Source organism: Electrophorus electricus, chromosome 2 (assembly GCF_041902795.1).
Source record: "Electrophorus electricus isolate QZ-2024a chromosome 2, ASM4190279v1, whole genome shotgun sequence".
Lineage (NCBI taxonomy): Eukaryota > Metazoa > Chordata > Actinopteri > Gymnotiformes > Gymnotidae > Electrophorus > Electrophorus electricus.
Window position 1 is genome coordinate 36,156,973 of NC_137498.1, and position 19,762 is coordinate 36,176,734.

General features: G+C 43.6%; 1 protein-coding gene across 6 annotated transcripts in view; it reads right to left on the minus strand.

Annotated features, from left to right (window-relative positions):
• elmo1 (engulfment and cell motility 1 (ced-12 homolog, C. elegans)) overlaps window positions 1-19,762 on the minus strand; it is a 61,153-nt gene that overhangs the window by 31,520 nt on the left and 9,871 nt on the right. The window contains exons 1-14 of one of the 6 annotated variants that reach the window (XM_035528869.2): window positions 14,805-15,016; window positions 9,949-10,081; window positions 8,850-8,890; window positions 8,639-8,711; window positions 8,491-8,541; window positions 7,717-7,886; window positions 5,302-5,337; window positions 3,652-3,751; window positions 3,311-3,462; window positions 3,072-3,150; window positions 1,908-1,949; window positions 1,283-1,333; window positions 933-1,055; window positions 689-814 (exon numbers count right to left, since the gene is read on the minus strand). In XM_035528869.2, the coding sequence (XP_035384762.1) occupies window positions 689-814; window positions 933-1,055; window positions 1,283-1,333; window positions 1,908-1,949; window positions 3,072-3,150; window positions 3,311-3,462; window positions 3,652-3,751; window positions 5,302-5,337; window positions 7,717-7,886; window positions 8,491-8,541; window positions 8,639-8,711; window positions 8,850-8,890; window positions 9,949-10,026 (1,122 nt within the window). In that variant the 5' untranslated portion in view covers window positions 10,027-10,081; window positions 14,805-15,016. Of the gene's footprint in view, window positions 1-688; window positions 815-932; window positions 1,056-1,282; window positions 1,334-1,907; window positions 1,950-3,071; window positions 3,151-3,310; window positions 3,463-3,651; window positions 3,752-5,301; window positions 5,338-7,716; window positions 7,887-8,490; window positions 8,542-8,638; window positions 8,712-8,849; window positions 8,891-9,948; window positions 10,082-14,804; window positions 15,017-19,762 lie in introns of those variants that run through there. The other 5 variants (XM_035528870.2, XM_035528874.2, XM_035528871.2 and 2 more) reach the window with 5 other exon arrangements.

A 19,762-nucleotide genomic window follows, 5' to 3' on the forward strand; every position in this document is an offset into this window, starting at 1 on the left:
GCAGGGAATGGCAGAATGCATGCCTTGTTAGCACAACTACTCCAAATGGACCATAACTCTGCAAAGAGCAATCAAGAGGGCCACTGCTACTAGAACGCAGCCAAACTAGAGATTCTAATCTGCCAACCTGACTACTACCTGCTGAGCTTTGCATGAGAGAATCCTGTATGTGTGGTCACGTGATTGCGTGAGTGAGTGCTTTAACAGCACTGCAGGAATTTAAGGCAGGCCTTATCAGTGGGCAACACCTGACATAGTGAGAGGGGTCCTTAGTGAGCCTCTGGCAGCTCAGGGAGGCTTAGGAAGAAATGGCAGCTTTAGCTTCCCCTTCATCAAGCCACTGCCAGCGATACGCTTTCCCCATGCTCTCAGACACGTCTGTCTCCCTCAGCCTCTTCAACACTCTCCAGTTCACAGCTCAGTTACCTCAGCTCCCTCTCCTTCACTCTTGCCATGACAAGGCATGCTCCTAGTGCACTCAGAACCAGCCAATCCTCAATCTGCCTCTAGACCTACACAGCTGACACAGGATTCTTAACAGTAACAGCACTCTCTGACACAATGGACAACAGGTCAGACACCGCAAATGACCTACTAAAGGTACAGTGAGAAGCATGAGAGAAGAAGGGAATGAGGCTAAAGAGCAAAGGTGTGTCTCGTGCACATGTGGCCTGGGAAATGGACTTACGATGAAGCCTAGTTTCTTGTAGTCTCTGGTGTACATAGACTTGCGCTTTTCAATGCTACCACTGTTGGACTCGCACTCTACGTCGAAAGCAATCCTGCGCAGCTCAAAGATGATATCTCTCTGGGCCTAAAGAGAGAGAGAGAGAGAAAGATAGAGATAGAGAGTGAGAGAGAAAAAGAGAGAAAGATGAATTCTGTCATAAATTTGAGAGCTGATTATTAACACATTAGGAGCTGAGACACACCTGGTCCTGAGGGTCCATCTTGGTCATCATTCGGTCCTCCAGAAGGTTAAAAGTCAGCACCTGAAGCATATAGAGCTGGTGGGCCATCTCCTCATTAATTGGCTTGGGACCTCTAATCACATTCTGGAAGATAAGTGAGGAGAGAGCACAACGATTCATCAGCTTCAGCTGGGACAATGGGTGAGTGAGTGGGCAAATGAGTGAGCAAATGGGTGAGAGTGAGAGCATGTGAGAGTACCCTATCTCAACACACTGTATCCATCAGCCACCAGGGCCAGAGGCCAGTCTCAAACACGAGAAAGTTAAGGAGGGCATTGGGGGTGGGAGAGTGTGTTACAAGAGGCACTTACAGTGAGGATAATGGAACGTAGCTGCTTTTGGGCCAGAATGTGAGCCATCTCCTGCAATCAGACAAACAGTGATCAATCACAACTAAAATGACTTCAAGAGGTAACTCGCTAATACAAGAGGGCAAAAATACAACCAAAAGATGATGTGAGTAGAATACCAGTGTGAAAGTATACCATAGAGTGTTTAGTGTTTTTAAGATACCCTCACCATTCCCCTTGGCAATCTAGCTATAGCATTACTTTATCACTTAAGTGAAGGTCATTAAACTCAACTCCAAGTGATCAAGTCAACATAACTGTAGTTTTCATGAGCATGACTCGCCCAGAAGGCACCACAATTTGACTCAATTTCCTTATCAAAACTGCTGTGCTTGGTGCCAAGGGCCAAGTACATTCCGAATGAAAAATCCCCTCCTACCCTATCCTGCCAGTGGTTTCTCTCATGACCCAGGTGGTCCTCACTTCTACAGCATGTGATGAGGAAGTTGCCAAGGGCGTGTCAAAAACGTTAATGGAACTGGGCCCTGGGCAAAATTTGACTCAGCTTACAGCTGAGATGCTGAACAACAGCATCAGTAGCATCATAACCATCAGACTGTGTATATCTGAATCAGAATGCACTTACGGTGAGAGGGCAATCATGGATGTTCACAATGTTCTCATCAAACTACCATTAGAAATGCAGCAAGGAGAAAGAAATGAAGAGAAAGAGAGTGAGAGAGGGGAAGTGAAGGCTTGCTGTTAGAACTGCAGGAAGGAGAGAGTCATCAAAATGAGTGCCGAAAAGCCTTACACTGAGATCGGTAGTTTCGTCAGGGCTCTGTACAACCCAGCATGATAAAAAAACCTCCAGCACACTTTAAAAGATCCAATAAAGAATACTGAGCAGATTTAAAATCGTACAGAAGAAGATGAATTAAGACACAGCTGCTCAGTGCTGAAAGACATCCTTCAAGATCTAGGGCCTCCATATGAGTCTTCCGCACCATGTGACACATATTTCATAGAAAGACTATTATTCAGTTCTCAAGCATATGGAAACTATGCTCACACTGTGTTTAATTTTAACTTTGAGTTTCATTTCCAGAGATTGCCAGGGTATAGGTAATATGTTATGCTCTTGGCATATTGTTGTATGGTGATTAATGATGACGTGTGGAGGGGTTGAGACTTTGAAAGATGCACTTAGCCTTTGATTGCTTTCCTCCTTTTAGAGCATGAAGGCCAGTAAGCACATGTGGATGTGGAGCACTATTAACCTAGAGCTCCAAGAGGAAACATTGCTAGGATTGACAGGCTGGGGCAAAGAGTGGGCTCTGACATGAGCACAGATCAGAGGAAAAGTCAGAGGTCCTGCTTGGATGAACATAGACATCACTAGCCTGGGCAGGAAATCTCACCTGCTCAGAGATTAAATAAACTTGTGCATGTTTGTGTGTGTGTGCGTGTGTGTGTGTGTGTGTGTGTGTGTGTGTGTGTGTGTGTGTGTGTGTGTGTGTGAGAGAGAGTGTGTGTCTGTCTACATGTGCATACCCACTTCCATCATTCTCATGCAATATTGACAAAAGAATAGGTGCAGCCACACAAAAAACACATGCACATGCAGACATGCACACTTTATATCTACACAAAATTTATAAAACAAAGTTTTAAAACAAAATTTGAAATAAAACCAATATACTGGGACACTGGAATTGTCCTTTTAGCTCAGGAGTTTCATTCTTCACTCTCAGGGCCTGTAGTGCATCATTTTATCACAAGAAAATATGCGTAGAGTACGTTTATGTACCTGTCTCTTCTCCTCAGGGGCTTTCAGGAAAAGAGCATTAATCACAGCGATGGTGTAAGTCTGAATGTCCTGATCCGTCCTGAACACAGAGAGGAAAACAATACCCGGAGGCACACGCACACAGAACAACACTCAATCTCTCTCAGTTATTTTGTTGTTATTGCAAATCATGATCTATATCTGGGCACAGAGTTCAATCACTTTCCAGACTAGCCATGTGTCACATCAACTCTCCATACCCTTGAAGATGGGGCATGAGCTGGCCAATGGTGATCTCTTGTGCCACCTTCTGGTAGAGGTCTTGGCTGTTGAGCACCATAGATTCCAGGATGGCAAGAGATCTCTGGAGCACTGCTGAGTCCATGGAGGACTTGCACACAAAACTGGCAATCTACAGAACAGGCAAACAGGTGTGACAAATACGCAGCACTAGATGCCACCATGAGGTCTTCACAGAATATGATGAACATGCCCTGGACTGGATTATGACAAAGGAAAAGCCATCATTCCCAAGATACCCTGCATAAAAAGGAAGCAGCCTTGTCATAAGAAGCCAACTCGCCCTGTCTGATGAACACACCTTCTTGATGAAGGCAACTGAGAACGTGTCCCATGAGACGATGCCATGGTCCATGAGCTCCACGAAGGCTGTCAGCGTGAAAGAGAGCATTTCCCCGAAGCTGCAAGAAACAAGACAACAGCCACTAGCCTTGTGTCTACCGAGCAGCCACAGAGCGCTGTTCATGCCACAGCAGGGGTTTTAGCCAATGGCACAGAGAGAGAGGGAGAAGCCACAGTGAAGAGAACTGAGGTAGAAGGGGTCAGCTTGATACAAAAGCCTCCAGTTCTTCCACAGCAGGGGTCAGCTTGATACAAAAGCCTCCAGTTCTTCCACAGCAGTGGGGGGCGCCAGAGAGTCAGCAGTAGCAAGGCAGCCACTTGGCAGAAGCGCAACTGAACAGCAGTATCATGCAGTTAAGTTAAAATGTTAATCTAATAGGGAACTGCTACATCAAAATTTGAGGTTAATTAATGAATCCCTGATGTTATTCCATCATCATCCACTTGGCTGGTACTTCCAGTAATAAAGTCACAGAATAGATGGTACCATACTTTTGAATTGTTAATATTTACGATAAAAAGCAATTAAAGGAAAGAAGCCCTCTCCAATCAATGTACAGAGCTACCAAGAACACAAATCTTAAAGAAACTTGTACACCTTCAGCATTTCTATGGTCACATACTGACATAGACTTTCACTGATTAATATTTCCCTCATACATGGCATAGCTTATAAAAAGGCAGGTTTTAAATAAAAAGACAAAATGTGACAACATAGAAACCTTATTTTATATGTGAAGAGGTAGCCAGGTTTCATGAAACAATATAAAATATATACAAAACAGTTTCCATTGTCATATCTTTCCAAAACACAAAGAAAAATCAAAACAAATCAGATTGGGTCTACTTAGATGTACAAAGGCAGTCGACAGATTTGGTTGGAGATTGACAGACTAGATTATACACAGGTCTAGAGGACAACATATGTTAATACAGAGGTTAATCAGAGCCCCAGGGATGTGGTAGTTTGAGTACAGCTGTCAGTACATAAACCAACAGAAAAAGTAAGCAGCTGCACTGGCAGGTGATCTTAGATCTGAGCCGAAAACAGAAATCAAACTTTTCTAAGTAGAAAACTGCATAATATAAGATATAGATTTTAAGAAATTATTAAGTTTTACTCTCTTTGTTGCGTTATGATGTCATTAAAATTGATAAAAATTTACACACTCTTTTTTAGATGCATCATTAACCCATGTGCTATTACAACAAATTTTATTTAATTTTTTTTCTGATTTGGAAGTTGCAACATATCCTTTCTACTGACATTATGTACTGACCTTACCAAATGTCAGTGTTACATGCAATTTACCCAAAGGATTCAAAAATAAAAGGATGATCATAAGTTAAATCTACAAGTACATTTCCCAGGTGAGCAGGGTGGTTAGTGCCAGTCTACACAAGAGCCCAAACAGACTAATACCACATGCATAAGAAAGGAAGAGTGCTAACTGGGTTACATGGAAGAAAGTCTTTAGGTAAGAACCATAATGCCGATCAGAAGCGGATCAGTTTGATGGTAAGCACTGGGACCAGAGCCAGATCATGCAGACCGTGGTGGGGAGGATTAGAGGCTAACACACAGGGGTTATCCGGCTCGGGAGCTTACCAGGGCTTCATCATCTTCTGTAGTTTCTGATACCGTCTGCAAAGATTTAAAAACTTTGACGTCAGGGACACAGCAAAAGGAACAGAGACAATGGTCTGGTCTGCTGGTCTCCTGGTACAGAGCCAGCATACAGTGACAGTCTAATAGCAGGACAATAATTATTGATAATGCCTTCTGATGGGCCAGTGGGGAGACAGAGCAACCAGTACAATCACACAGAAATGGTGCACACACACACAAATGATATTATGAACAATTTTAACGTCGGTATTTTAAATTCCATTATGTACAAGTTGAAGGGGCAGCCATTGATAACTTTATGCTGAAACTTTATGACAAAAAAACCTCACAATGAAAAATATGAAGCATGCAAGCAATGCAGTGGAGAAAGCAGAGCACTGTTCACCACAGTCTCACCAGCACATGTAACAGAGTTTGTGCATATTGTTAGATCTAAATATATTCAAGTCTATGTATTTGTGCAGATTTTTTTTTTTAGATTAGCAAAAGATTTTTTTGCACTACATGAAGGTAGCCCATGAGTTAATGCACAAAACTAGTTTAAACAATTTAGAAAAAAAAGTTCTACCTCAGCAAACATATTATGCATTACACATGTATGTAAATGTTTAGACTTAGGTATTATAAATCATAATGGGAGCATGGCTTTTATTCTTTATGTCTCAATGCCATGTCTTTGTCACCAGGACATGATGAATCGTTGTAGATGTGACTGAGTGAGTGCAACATGCTGTTCTTTGAAGCTGAAGCACATGGAATATGTGGCAGCTTTACTGCTGTCCCAATACCTTGCACTGTATTTTTAATGGTCTCTCAGTGTTGTGTGCATACTATGTAGTTTAATGAGAGGGGATAACCACTAGAGGGCGACTTTCAACTGCTCAACCTGGCACCCTCAATTCCCCCCCCCCCCCACACACACACACACACATTCGTGCCTCATGATGTCATCGGTCCGAGCCTGAAGCGTAGCTTCTGTGCCCCCTGGAGTGCCGTCATGCCTTAGCCTTCTGAATAATTACAGCATGGTCAGTGCCTAGCTGGAATCTGTGGCAAGAATTTGAGTCTTGGTATGTATGTACATGCCTCAGTGCCTTTCAGTATGAAAGGACTGCACAGAAACCCACACATGGGTTCTTTGAGGTCAGGGGCTATTGACACAGAGCTGCTTTATGTACGACGTGCCCATAGAAACGAACAGCAAGAACATCGTTCCAATTCACCGCGGTGTAGAACCACTTCCTCTAGGAGCCAAAGGGGAAGATGGGAGTATGATTCAAAAATAATGATGTTCAAACAGAGAGGTAAAACCTGAGAGCCTCTCTCCACTACCAATTCACCCAGCTGCCTGCATGTGAGGCACTGGGGCCTCATTGCAGGAAATTCTCCATACTTAACATGGAGATGAGAACCATAAATAAGGCATCTCACATACATATTTTCCTTTTCCATGGCAGTATCAAATCTGAAAACATCTAGCATCTGTTTGAACTGCCTGTAAGCATTCACTGGGAAAAGAATATTCTATCCAGCTCTTTACTTCCTCTTTGGGGGAGGAATAATTAGGCTAACGTATAATGGCAAACCAAGGCCAGTCGGCACACCACCCCAGAGGCCATGCTGAGTGGCTAAGAGCTATCCCGGGACCATCTTGCCTGGAGCAGACACAGCTGGGACCCCAAGCGATTCATTACCATTCAGCTTCATTAAAGCTGCTTTCAGTGGGTGCGAATGCTGCAGGGTAACATCAGAGTTATGCTCCACTCAGAACCTGTCAACCATCATTTTCTTTGTTCTCTGCCCCATGTCTCTTTCAGTCTCATTCTTTCGCCTTGTCCCTTATTTCATCCACTCTCTTGGTCTGTCCTTGTCTGTCTAGGTCTCACAGATCCTCCTTGTCCATGTACTTCTCCTGCATCTTCACTTTCGCTTTCTGTGTTCTCCTTCCTCATTCCCTTTTCTCCTTCATCCTTTCCCAGTCTCTCCCTCTCTTGCTCCCCGTGGGACTCCCATCAGAGCAAACTCTGAACACCTTACCTCAGCAGACAGACCTTCAACTGGGATGACCCATTGACCCTAACAAGTGCTCAGCCAGACCATACTGCAAAGATGCAGTCATATGAAGGACTTTCAGCTTTAAACTCATTGCTGACCTTGATGCCTTAAGCACACAATTCTATGCAAGGCAGGTGTCTGTTACTAAGGCAGGCCACAGAGGCTTTTAAAGGGTGACTCAGCAATGCTGCTCTTTCATAATATGACAGTGCAAGTGAATGGGCTTCAGTGTCTCTCCGTGTGTCTCAGCAGACATGTCTACATTGCTGAGGGCACGCTAGAGGACAGAATGGGATCAAGAGCATTGCACAGCGAGAGTGGTGAAGACAGTCCACTTACTCTGTGCCGCTCTCCACCATCTGCGTGAGCAGGGAGATGCCGTCCAGGTTGATGAACTCCTGCGCGAAGGTGATGTCCCTGGAGGAGTTGGCCAGGTCCTTCAGTGCATCAAGCTTCACATCCAGGCTGCTGGATTGGATGCGTTCATGCAGCTGCATAGCCATCTGGCCCTGGGAATGCAGCCAGTGGAGACAGAAGTGCATGGGTAATACACACACGTGCACATAGGCAGACAGACAGACAGACAGACACACACACACACACACACACACACACACACACACACACACACACACACACACACACACACACACACACACACACACACACACACACACACACACACACAGGGAAGTCATTGCTAGGCTGAACAGCCAGCTTTTGAACTCTTTTATTGCCTTTACTCACATTACATGCTTTTAAAGATTACATGATGAGAGTTTTCACTTTCTATCTGCCAGCACCTTTAATATAGCAGTCATTGCCACAAGGATATACTTCACAATATCCCAAACAAAAGGGTCAGGCTGCCAGGCTGCACGCTCTAGCAGGGTCGATAGGTGAGCAGCTTCTGCCACCGAGGCATCCCACAAGGCATCCCACCAGATGCCTGTCCACCGGCTGGTGATTTTGGAAGCTTGGTCAGCCTAGTGGGCATTGCCCATGATGGGTGGGCTACTGCATGGCTAAAAGCAGGCCTCTCAGACTCCCAGCATTGTCATAAAATACAGTGAGAGACAGGAGTGGAAGAAATCATGCAAATCTGCTACTCACAGGAGACTTGGTCAGCCGCAGGATAGAGCCATTTTTTATGTTGTTGCGGTTCTGTTTGGAGGGATTAGTATTTAAGCAGGGCTTTCTGTAAAAACCTTTTAGTTTAAGCAAAGCAGTAGTCTTTTTGGAGGAAGCAGTATCCTGACACCTTTTCTGTGATGTAGAAGTTTGTGGAGTCAGCATTCTGCAGAGCATACGTCTCATGGTTCGGCAGCTGCCACCTGTACAGTGGAGATTGAGGAAACATGGCAGTTACTTCTGAAGTGTCTGCACAGTGATTTGCAGCAGTGTGCTGTTATGGAATGGCAAAACGTAGCTAGTCAGGCAAAGCGGAGCCTATAAATGTGTAAATCCCTTACCCTTCGCAGACTTCTTTAATGATAGCCGAGAGTGGCTTTTTCTGTGAAGAGCAAAAAGGAAACATTAAATGGCAAACATTATATAAACCTCACAATGGAGACCTACTAAATATACATGATTCCCTCTACCAAAAGGGCACTACAAACAAGAAGCTGACTTTAATATAGCTGACATGCACTAACATGGTAGAGCTGCACCAACATATACCGTAAAACTGTGTCCATGTATCTATGGTATCTACACTCAAATGTGGCCAGGATAATAACAGAACACTGGGCTGGCATGCTTCCTGTACAGCTAGAAGGGAGATGCTCACAAGTCTGCCTGTCTTGGAGAGGATCCTCTTGTAAGAGAGATTTTTAATTTCCATGAGATCTTATCATCCTGCTTAAATAAAAGTTAATAGATGAATAAATAAATGCCCTTCATGGGTAGTGTGGCAGGGGATGTGGGCTGATCCAGGTTTCACTGCCCCACCCTCCTCTTCCACCCACCTTTCTCTGCATGATCCCATCTGCAACCCCCATCCTGACAGTGAAACAATATCCCCCCAATCCCCCAACCCAGAGGCAAAGGGATATTGAAGCAAACAGGATGAGAAGAGGAGAACAGCCATCCGAGAGCACATTTGCCTAACAGAGTACTGAGGATTTATGTGGCCTTGTTCTTGGAGGTCTCCACAGCTTCTCCTGCACATTATAGCTGTGAGTCATTCAGGAATGAACTGCAGGCTTGGGTTTGCCATGTGACCTCACACTGAACAACCTGCAGAGATGCTACCAATTAAAGCAGGACTGTACAGTGTAGCATGCACAGTAAGAAACAGGAGATAAATTAGCCTAAATAAAAAATGTAAAAAAACACTTTACTTTTCCACTTCATCTCAAGAGCACAACCAGCAGGTCTGTAGCTATTCTTAAATGCAACGTGTACAATGGGGCTTATCCAAAGCAGAGCTGAAACACGCCTGTACTGTTTTCACCAAGTACTCTACCAAATTCCCCAAAGGCTGCACCAGACCCAGGGCAGAGGAGCACTGGAACAGATATTGTAGGAACATATAATGATCTTTTCTGAAGTGCACTGAGAAGCACTGACCTGGTCAATTTCCATGAGTTTTGGGAAGGCCCCTGGCCACTCAATGGCCACCTTCAAGATGTCCGCCGGGGGTGGCATGGCTGCCGCGCAGGGTGGTTGAAGCCTGTCACTGCTGCCTGGCTCTTATCCAAATCTGTAGAGACAAACACACAGGGTCAATGTGCAATTCAAAATCCATTCCTTATGGTACCAGCCTGCCCAGAAGGGTGGCATGCAGGCCTCCCCAGTAGTACACCTGCAGTCTGCTGCAGGGGCCAGGGAGGCCAAACCTAAACCATGTAGTCCAAGCCAGAACTCACATTCACAATAAACAAAGTGCACAAACTTAGCCAACATCAACAAGAGCCAAACATGTTTGCTTCTCCTACTAAAATACATATAGATCTCACTATGAAAATTATACCCTTTGAGAAGTCTCCTCTAACCTTCAAGGACCAGCAAACTATGTAGAAGTACAAAAGCATATGCCAGCACAAACCTTTACATAGGGGTAGGGTGACAATTTACATTACAACTGAACTTACATTCCACTTGATGGAAGTACAATAAACATTAAAGACACTCAGAGAATAGCTTGGGAAAACAAACTTTCCTGAAGGCATGTATAAATTATTTAGCTTGTGATGCATCAGCTCTTACAAGGACACCTTTTATATTTTAATCTGCTTTTTATAATGCAAAGAATGATTCCCTTGGTGAAAACATGAGCCCTCCCAGTCAGTGTAGCGAGCATCATCGCAGTCTATTCAAATATGCCGTCGTGTCACTCGCCTGCCATGACTCATCCCATAATAATCTCCACAGTCATTACCCAGGGCCTGTTGCCATGGTGGCTGTTGCATCATTATTTGCATCTATCAGTCTGGGGTGGTGTAACATCCAAGCTGTTTCTCTGCAGGGCTGTATAGACAAACAGCTCAACTTGCATCTGATGGGCTTTTCATCCCGACAGCAGCAGTGAGAACAGCTTTGCGAACACCTGGTTCACACTGTTATTGAAGAGCCAACAGCCTAGTCAGCTGCCACAACGGAAGCAATGCACACTGTGTCCCTTCATCTCCTGCTCTCCTGTCTAAACTGCGACATGCCCGTTCCAAGAAACGGAAAAGCTTTGGAAGGGGTGCATCACCCCTTGGTTCTGGAGCGCATGCTTTAGGGTGTAGGCAGGCTGAGGTGGGGGAGAACATTAGCTCCCTTGCAGAGCACTGACCTTCTCATGCAGATATATGCAAGCCCCCTTGGGCACAGGCTGTAATAAACAATGCACTGAATTGCAGATGTGTGTGTTCGTGCAAATAAGCACAAGCCATCTTTTTCCATATGGAATTATGCAGTCTGTCCCAATCACACCACTCTGGATCACAGTGATAACATGTGTGCTGCTATAGAAAAGAGAAGGCCAAATGCAAGATGGACTTGAAACTTTTGTTGCTAACATGAAATCTTATCATCTGATGAGACTGGCTTATCATGCCTTTGCCAAGCTGAGGTGATCAGTAAAGTGAGGGTGTGGCTGATTGGAGGTCTGGGAACAGGAGGAGAAAGAGAGGGTTGAAAGCCTGTGGTTATTGATTGCCCTTCCCTGGATGCCCCCCAAACAGCAGACAAGCAAATCTCTTAAGCTGCCATGGTAGACAGGCTTGTTGTGTTGGGGTTCCTTGTGTGAGTGTTCGTGCATGTTGGGGGGGCTAAACAAGTTGAGTGCAAGCCAGCTGAGCTTCATGCGATTTACTTCCTGTAATTCTTCTCTCTTTCAGACCTGTAGAGGAAAGTCCACAGATAATGCTCCCATTCTGTTTTCCTGAGTTGCCTGTGCTGTAAGCTTTCATGCAGTGATGATGCAAGAGCAGGACTAGGGATCATGCCACCATAGCTGTTAGTCACATCACTCATGCCTGCACCTCCTAACAGATAGTGACCAAGCCATTCCCACAGGGGTAGAAAGTGGCACACAGCTAGTCTCTCTTGGCTTTATTCTTTATCATCCTTTTTGTCCAGTGATCACAGCCACTTTCACATGCTTGAAACGTCTCTTTTCACAAGTTCCTGCTGGACTTGGCTCCCTTTTCTCAGATCCCAGAAACAAAACAAGCATGGGGCTCTTGCTCCATTCCTGGAAAAAGTTGCTACATACCACATGGATTGTTGACATTAAACATGGCTAAGGAAAAATGCTGTGGATGTGGGTAGCGACTATACAGCACTGTCTGATGGAGGAGATTTCCAGGATGCGGCATGCCATGGCGAATGCAGCCCCGGGCTTTGTGCCAGCTCCTCACAGTCCCAGTCCTGAGGGTATCCCTTTGATACCCGGGCTCTGTTAACTCGCACCAGGCTTAATCTGTGGCCTGAATCCCCCTTGTTTGACTTTAATTGAAAATATGTTTTATGAATAACATATCTGTACCACATAGTACAGTGCATTTGCCACTTATGTCTGATGCAGCTCTTTAAGCAGTCATCACATCCTTTGTGAATCAAATGAAGGAGTTATTTTAGTCCAGACCAAATGTCTGGCACGTACCTAAAAACAGTAACACCATGCCCATTTTACAAAAGTCACTTTATTACTCAGGGCACCTTCTAATATAAACCACAGAACTGTGTAGCTGAGGTCATAGTGACCAACCGAGTCATAATACTGTTTAAAACAGCCAAGGTTCTCAGCTCTGGTACTGCCAGCCCTCTTTGCACTTCATTTTTGAGTTTTCATTGCATGGTACACCTGAGTCAACTCATGACAGTCTTTAACGAGTCGAGGAGAAAGGTCAGTAGTGTGCAGGAACCACCACAGCAGTCTGGGCTTAGAAGCCCACAGCAGTCTGGGCTTACATTGGCTTAGAAGAACTCTTGGTCTACAGTACTCCATGAGTGTAAAAATAAGAATGCGGACTCCAACCCTGCAGACTAAATAAGCCTGAAACTCTGGTCTTTCCACTGGAAATGGAGTGAGAGCAGGTTGGCTGATCAAAGAGAAAAGGGATAGTATTTAATCTTGGGACATTTCATGGTGAGGTCTCAGCTCAGCAAACCAAGCAGACGCTACATGCGCTCCTTCTCTCCGGAGAGAGGTGGGGACACAACGCTGGCAGCTTCTGTCCAGCTGGCACTGTGGATTCCAAGAACTGATCTGGTTTCAGGTCCTTTTGTGCGCATCTAGACCCTGATGGAAGAGTTCTAGCTTTACTTGCTGGAAGCAAAATGCAAAACTGGTCTGAGGTCAGGCACAGGTCTTCTATAGATACCCAATCCCACTGCTTCGGTTCATAGATCAAAAAATGACACTGACAGCAGAAAGTTATATAAAATACTAATGTTGAGGGATATCTTTGCTGATTTATCTAACAAATGTTATTTTATGATACTGTTTTAGTGTAAGATTAAACATCTAAAACAAAGTCCACATGTCCAAATCAGACAGCTGCAGTCAACCAAACATGATGGGTGTCCTATGAACAACAGCAGGACTAAAGGAGCCTTGTTTAGCTCTCTCACTGACTAGCTTTCCCTGTGTACACACGGTTGGGGGGGGGGGGGATTGCTTACATCCTATATAGATTTCAAAAAAGCCTTGAGGCAAAGCATCTGACATCTCCACAAAGGGCCAGGGTGTGCAGGGAGATGGTGCTGAGCACTTCTACAAAGGACTAGAGGCCTCTATTTCTGCTGGGGAACAAAGGCGCAGGACGCAGCCAGCCAGTCATTACTAATCTATCTCTCATTTCTGTCTGCCTCATCCCCCACTCATACACATCCACCTGCAAGGCTCGTGGGAAAAACATACCTAAAATCATATCTGAAAGACATGGATGATATTCTCTTATCCACGCATGCATTAACTCCTACTTCACCCACCCCTCAGCATTTCAGAAAGGAACTTGTTAAAGCCTCCCTTTTCAAGGGTTAAAAATGGGTCTTTTGTGTCCATATCCCCTCTACTAATCTTGGTGTGACAAAACAATGAGTGATACACAGGGGAAGAACATTTGCCTGAGGCACTGGAGAGACTTTTGCAACCAAAAAAAAAAAAAAGAAAAAAGGCCAGAAACTATTTTACATGCAGTAGACTAGGCAGCACAATTATATTAGGCTATTATAAAATAAGGAAAGAAAATAATCAATTTATTAAAAACAAGTTAACTTGTCGGATGCAATATAAAACAGAAGCAGTGCAGATTGCAAGTGGGGTCATAGCAAGCGTTTTTGCCTCACTAACATGCCTTCCTCCTTCTCTCGTGTAATAACCAGGATATCCTGTCAAATGACTCCACCAAGGCTCTTTATCTGCCGTGCAGCAAAACAGCAATTTCTACTTCAGCCTGCTTCCATTCCCTGCTCCTCACACCCAGAGCACCAGAGCGCTGCGGTACAGTTAGCCCTACTGAAATACAGCCATCTATAATAGTAGCCACATCAGCTGAAATTTAGCAGTAGGCATACTGCAATGGTTTCCACGTAATACACACTGGAAGATGTAGTGTAGGGTGGGGGTGGGGTAGGGCCAGTACTCTAAGATAAAGTGTACTCTGCTGAAGCATTAAAAAGTTCAAAACAGACTTCACTAGACATTAGATCAAATGGGAAAGATACTATGTACATTTAATGAGTTGTTATGCTCCAAAAGATACAAGTACAGTTCTAATGCTCCAAAGCAATGCCACACATTTTACCTGTCTACAAAGAGACAAACCAACTGTGAAGAACTAGTCACCAGAAGAGTAAGTCCGATGTACTGCAATCCTAGCTAAGGTCAGGTGGAGTCCAGCAGGTTGCGCAGGACAGGGATGCTGCTTTAGCTTGAGACCACACCCTAGAGTCTCATATGCCTCAGCTGCAATTGCTGAAAAGGAACTCACCCAGAAAGGTCCTCACGGGGCAGCCAGTCTAACCACTTGCTTCTTCTGTAAGCTGATTAACTCTACCCCACACAGTATGCAGTTCTCCTCTGATATACAACCTCCACGAAGCACGATGGCCTCCTGGGCCAAACCGTGAACAAGCTCTAGTAAGACAACTTTACTTCTCTTGCCCAGTACCCTTGCCTGGCCACAGAGATAGAGGCAGAGCAAGACAGAGAAGCAGAGAACAGAAGGAGGAAGTAGGCGTTCTTCATAAGAAGAGGAAACAACAAGGCGCCTTGAACAGAGCGGCAAAATTCAAAACCAGGACCCAACTGAAGTAGCTTAGAGCAAACAGATCCAGGGGCCACACAGTATGTATGTGAACACACTGTAATGTGAATTTACACATGTAAACACACTAATTTAAATTCACATTTTGGTGTGTGAACTCACTGGGAAAAAAAAGGTAGGTTCACTTTAGGAAAGACTTCTAAAAAAAATCTATTTGGTTTCAAATTTCCAGTTTATTTGTCACATACACATACATGTTTCTGTTCACCAGATTAGAAGTAGCAGCAACTGGCAGGAACTTCAATATGAAACACATCACAATAACACAATATAACTGACACTCAGTGCGGTTACATGCACATAATAGTCTGATCATAATCGGATTTCTCCAGTTATCTGATCATTTAATTGGTCATATAAATAACATACTCTGATTTCCTCTGTCAAAGTATGGCAGATAAATCAAGTTAAGAAATAAGATGAAGAGAACTGGATTTTAGCTCAATAATTGGATTTCTCAGTGCATGTATATCCTTATTCACTCTCTGCATTTTTTTCTTTTTACCATTTGAAAGTACACATTTATAATATATATAATTTATAAATGTCTCTCTCAATTAAATTACTTTCAACTTGAATACCAAAAATGTCATTTTGAGTTTGTTTTTGAGTTTTTTTAAATAGAACTGCAATAATTGATCCACATTGATTAAACGTCTTGCTAATAACACTATAGCTCTTAATGGCTGAGCTCCAGCATATTTTACCAATCTCTTGAAATGTTTCAGCCCAGACCACCTCAACACTGTCATTATAACTACCTCAACCATAATCCCAAGTACTGAAGAGAGGAAGCTATGTTTTCCTATATAGCTACTAAACTTGATAAAAAGATTTCTAGAGAATATTAGGACTGTAAGAGTCATAGATTTTATAGACAAATGTAGATTAAAAATCTATCGTGGTCTACATTAATTTTTTCCAGTCTTATATTTTGTTGTACATTCTGAACTTTAATTGAATGTATTTATTTTATTACTTTACTTTACTGTTATTATGACCGTCAATATTAAAATCAGCCTTACATAAAAGTACTTTACCAACCTGAAGTACGATTATTTTTATGTTAATGTGACTTAAATTTGACTTTTCAGGCTGTGTGGACACGCAAATTTGACCTTTTCAAATCTGATTTAAGTAATTTTCGTATATAGTCCTAGATCGGATTCATAGTCGAATCGTGGCCATGCGATTTGAATGAGAACAGTCAGACAGGATTTTATATGGCTTCTTGCCCGCTGTTGTCAAAAAAATGGATGAGAGCAACCGCGGCTGCAACAGTAGATGCGAAACCAATTAAAGCTAGCTTTTTCGCCTTCTAGACTTGATCTTGTACATATGATGAACTGTTAGCCGACATCCAGAGCCAAAATAAAACCATTAATCCGGTTTTCTATCCAAAAGTTTCGGAATGTCACGCGCATTTACGCAATTTCAGGCGAAAAATGCGAATTAAGTCGAGTTTCCATCTACTATGATCATGCGAAGAAATCTTATATGACGTACGCTACCCTTATTAGGAGCGGCATCGAAACAAGAAAATGGATATATTTAACTCGCTCTTATATGTCAACGTTTATTCGAAAACCATTTTCCATCACTCTCGAATTTTGACTTTAGTGATACTCTTAACTTTTCCACGTCATCCTAGCTTAGCAACCTTTTTGCGACATGTGGGTGTTTGTTTTTCTAATTGTGGGCATTCAGGTTTTTCCTTAAAAATTCGCGCAAACTCGGTGCAAAACCCGCTAACGTGTAATGTGAACCTTGATCATAATTTCACAAGATGTAGATAACGTTTACTCTGGTAATCAGAGAATCTGATTTACCAAGTTGGCTAGGACTAGATAAATCCGTTCATATACCTTTCATCAATTTTAACAGTCGTTGTTAGCAAGAGGAATGCTCACTTTCCTACAAGCTCTCCTTAAAAAACGAGATTCTAAAACATAAAATGTAACGATAGCTGTATTTATTTGCATAGCACGAAGAGCTTGTTGACAAAAGCAATGTCAATATTTTGTAGACAACTTGTACACCAGAGCTGATAAATGCCATATTTTCTGTGCCTCTTATACATGGCCACAATCATCTCACAATTCATACACATTAATGAGATAAAAACATTGGATGAACTAAAGAAAATGACTGCTTGCCTCTACTATAACTAGAGGTAGACAATGTAGGACTGCAACAGCTCAAAATTGGTGGCTGGGGATGTTCTCAGTTTCAGCATGCAGAGAATGGATGCATCTCCAGAAGTGAAGCACTGAACTGCACCCTCAAAATCACATGACACATTCACAGTGTGCCAATTAGCACAGGGCCAAAAAACCTCACTATGAACAAGAGCAGGTGATTATGGCATGCTAGCTTCTTTAATTTTCCACATCTGCTCCCTCTTTCATGACCTTTAGAGGAGCATGAACACTCCCCTTATTACTGATGCAACAGGAGCAGCTGTTCTTTAGTGTTGAGTGAAAGGAAGGGGAGGCGTGTCAGGCACATGAGTTCCAACCGTCACTGACTACAAACTATTAAATGTGGAGGGAGATGACAGTTTATTTGGCTGATGTCAGTAGGAGGCAGGTAGCATGTAGAGAAGCATCCAGTGTGGGCTCCAGTGGGCCCGGCGGACAGTACTGGTCCTCACACTGGAGGAGAGCTCTCTTTCATTGTCAGGCAGGGCAAGCTGTTCTAACCCCCTTCATTTATGAAGAGAGGTCAGTAGCGCTTCACCAGTCAATGGAGAAAACTTCTAGCTCCAGGCACTAGGTGGGGAATGACCTGTAAAATTAGACCTGGATTTTGACAAGACTGTCACAGGTGGTCAAGGTCACAGAAGAGAGAGAAGCAGAAGAGAGGCAGAAAGGTGTGTGTGTAAAATTATATATAGATAGATAGATAGATATAGATATAGATAGATATATATAGATATATAGATAGACACACACACACACACACACACACACACACACACACACACACAAAGATGAATGCGCCTAAAATTAAAAACGTGACCTTCATGGCAATTCCTGTACTGTGGAAAATCTGATGCAGTTCAACTGAATGACTTCAGCGAAGTTGTGAATGATTCACACATAGTATGGTGCATCTCAGGCCATTACAGCTAGAAGACTGAGTCTTTGAAGAAAACGGGCTGTAACAAATTCATTTTTCGTCACATCAACCTAAGTGACCCAATAACCATGTTATAGCTACTTGAGAAATTTCTCACCGAAGGTTAAACTCCACAGGCCTCTCACCTCGTCTTTAAACTAGGCAGGCACACATGGCTGGCCCAGAAGCAGCTACAGCCCCCCACCCTCCACCCCCCGACACAGTAGAGAGCCAGCTGTCTCCTCAGAGATGCAAGCACGATGCCCTGTGTTCCAATTAGTTGTGCACGGCGTTCAGTCCCTCAGCTCGCCATTCCTCGCTTTCCCCACTGCAGGCCACCTTAGGCAGGCATGACGAAGCCATTTACTCCCTCACCCACCCACCATTGCCCACCCCCAGCCCAGCGCATGGGCCAGGCTTCGCATGGAGATTTGGTCAATTAAGGGCTAGAATAGGCAAAAGTCTATGTTCAAAAAGGGCTACTGAAATATCTTCTAATAAAAGCTGTTTTCAGTAGAATGTCAGTTTGTTTAAATTCAACTTTTCAGAACATTTAAGAACGACTTTATTATGAGTCCATGGCTAAATCAGACACTCAGGGTTATGTTTTGTCCTGAGCAGCTAAGGTTGGGGGTGGAGATGGTCAGCAGTAATCCCATTAGAAAGGTGCCACCAGGTTAATCACCTTTAATCCATATGAAGTCTTCCAAAACAGTGGTCTTATAAGAAGAGTGGATGTCAATAGTCTTATGTAATAGTGCTGCTGTGTGCATCTGCCACTGGCCATGCTTTATTAGCTCTTAAACTAGGAAAAACAAACAAACAATCTCCAGCTTTTTCAAAAACCTTTTGTGCTCTCAATAACAGGTCACCTCACTGTAACATTATCCTATTTGGGGGTGCGGGGAGAGGGGGAGGGGGAAATAGTATCAAAATTTGAAGCTACATTTTACCGCTCAGAATATTCCAGTAACTCTATAAAAAGACTTACCAAAAAAGAGTTTAAAAACATCTGAGCCATGGTTTAAATGCTGTGGTTAAATTTCTGGGCATAGCAAGCAAAAGGCCTGGTTTATAAGGGATGCTGTCAGGATCAAAGGCCAAACAAGCTAACAGCTCAGCAGCACTGAAGCTCCTTCCATAGTGAGCATGTTTGATGAAGGCTGGGTGAGCTGGGTGAGTATTCCTGACTGTGTGACCTTCTGCTCCTGGGCCCAGCCCCCTAGCAGGCTCAGACACTGCCCTGCCCAACCGGGTCCCACCCCGCCCCTTCACATGCTAACTGCAGGCAGGAGGGAGATCAGAGGATGCAAGAGATCGTGAGCACTCTTGCTGTCAGGAAGAAAGGAAAGGAAAGGGGGAAGCACTGCCTATTCCTCACACATAGGGAAACACAACTGGCCAAGATTCTAGGTTCATGAGATGAAGAAAAACAAAGGGTATATTATTTTGTAGATTATATTACAATGTTGTTTTAAACAATCTATTAAATTTGCATAGTC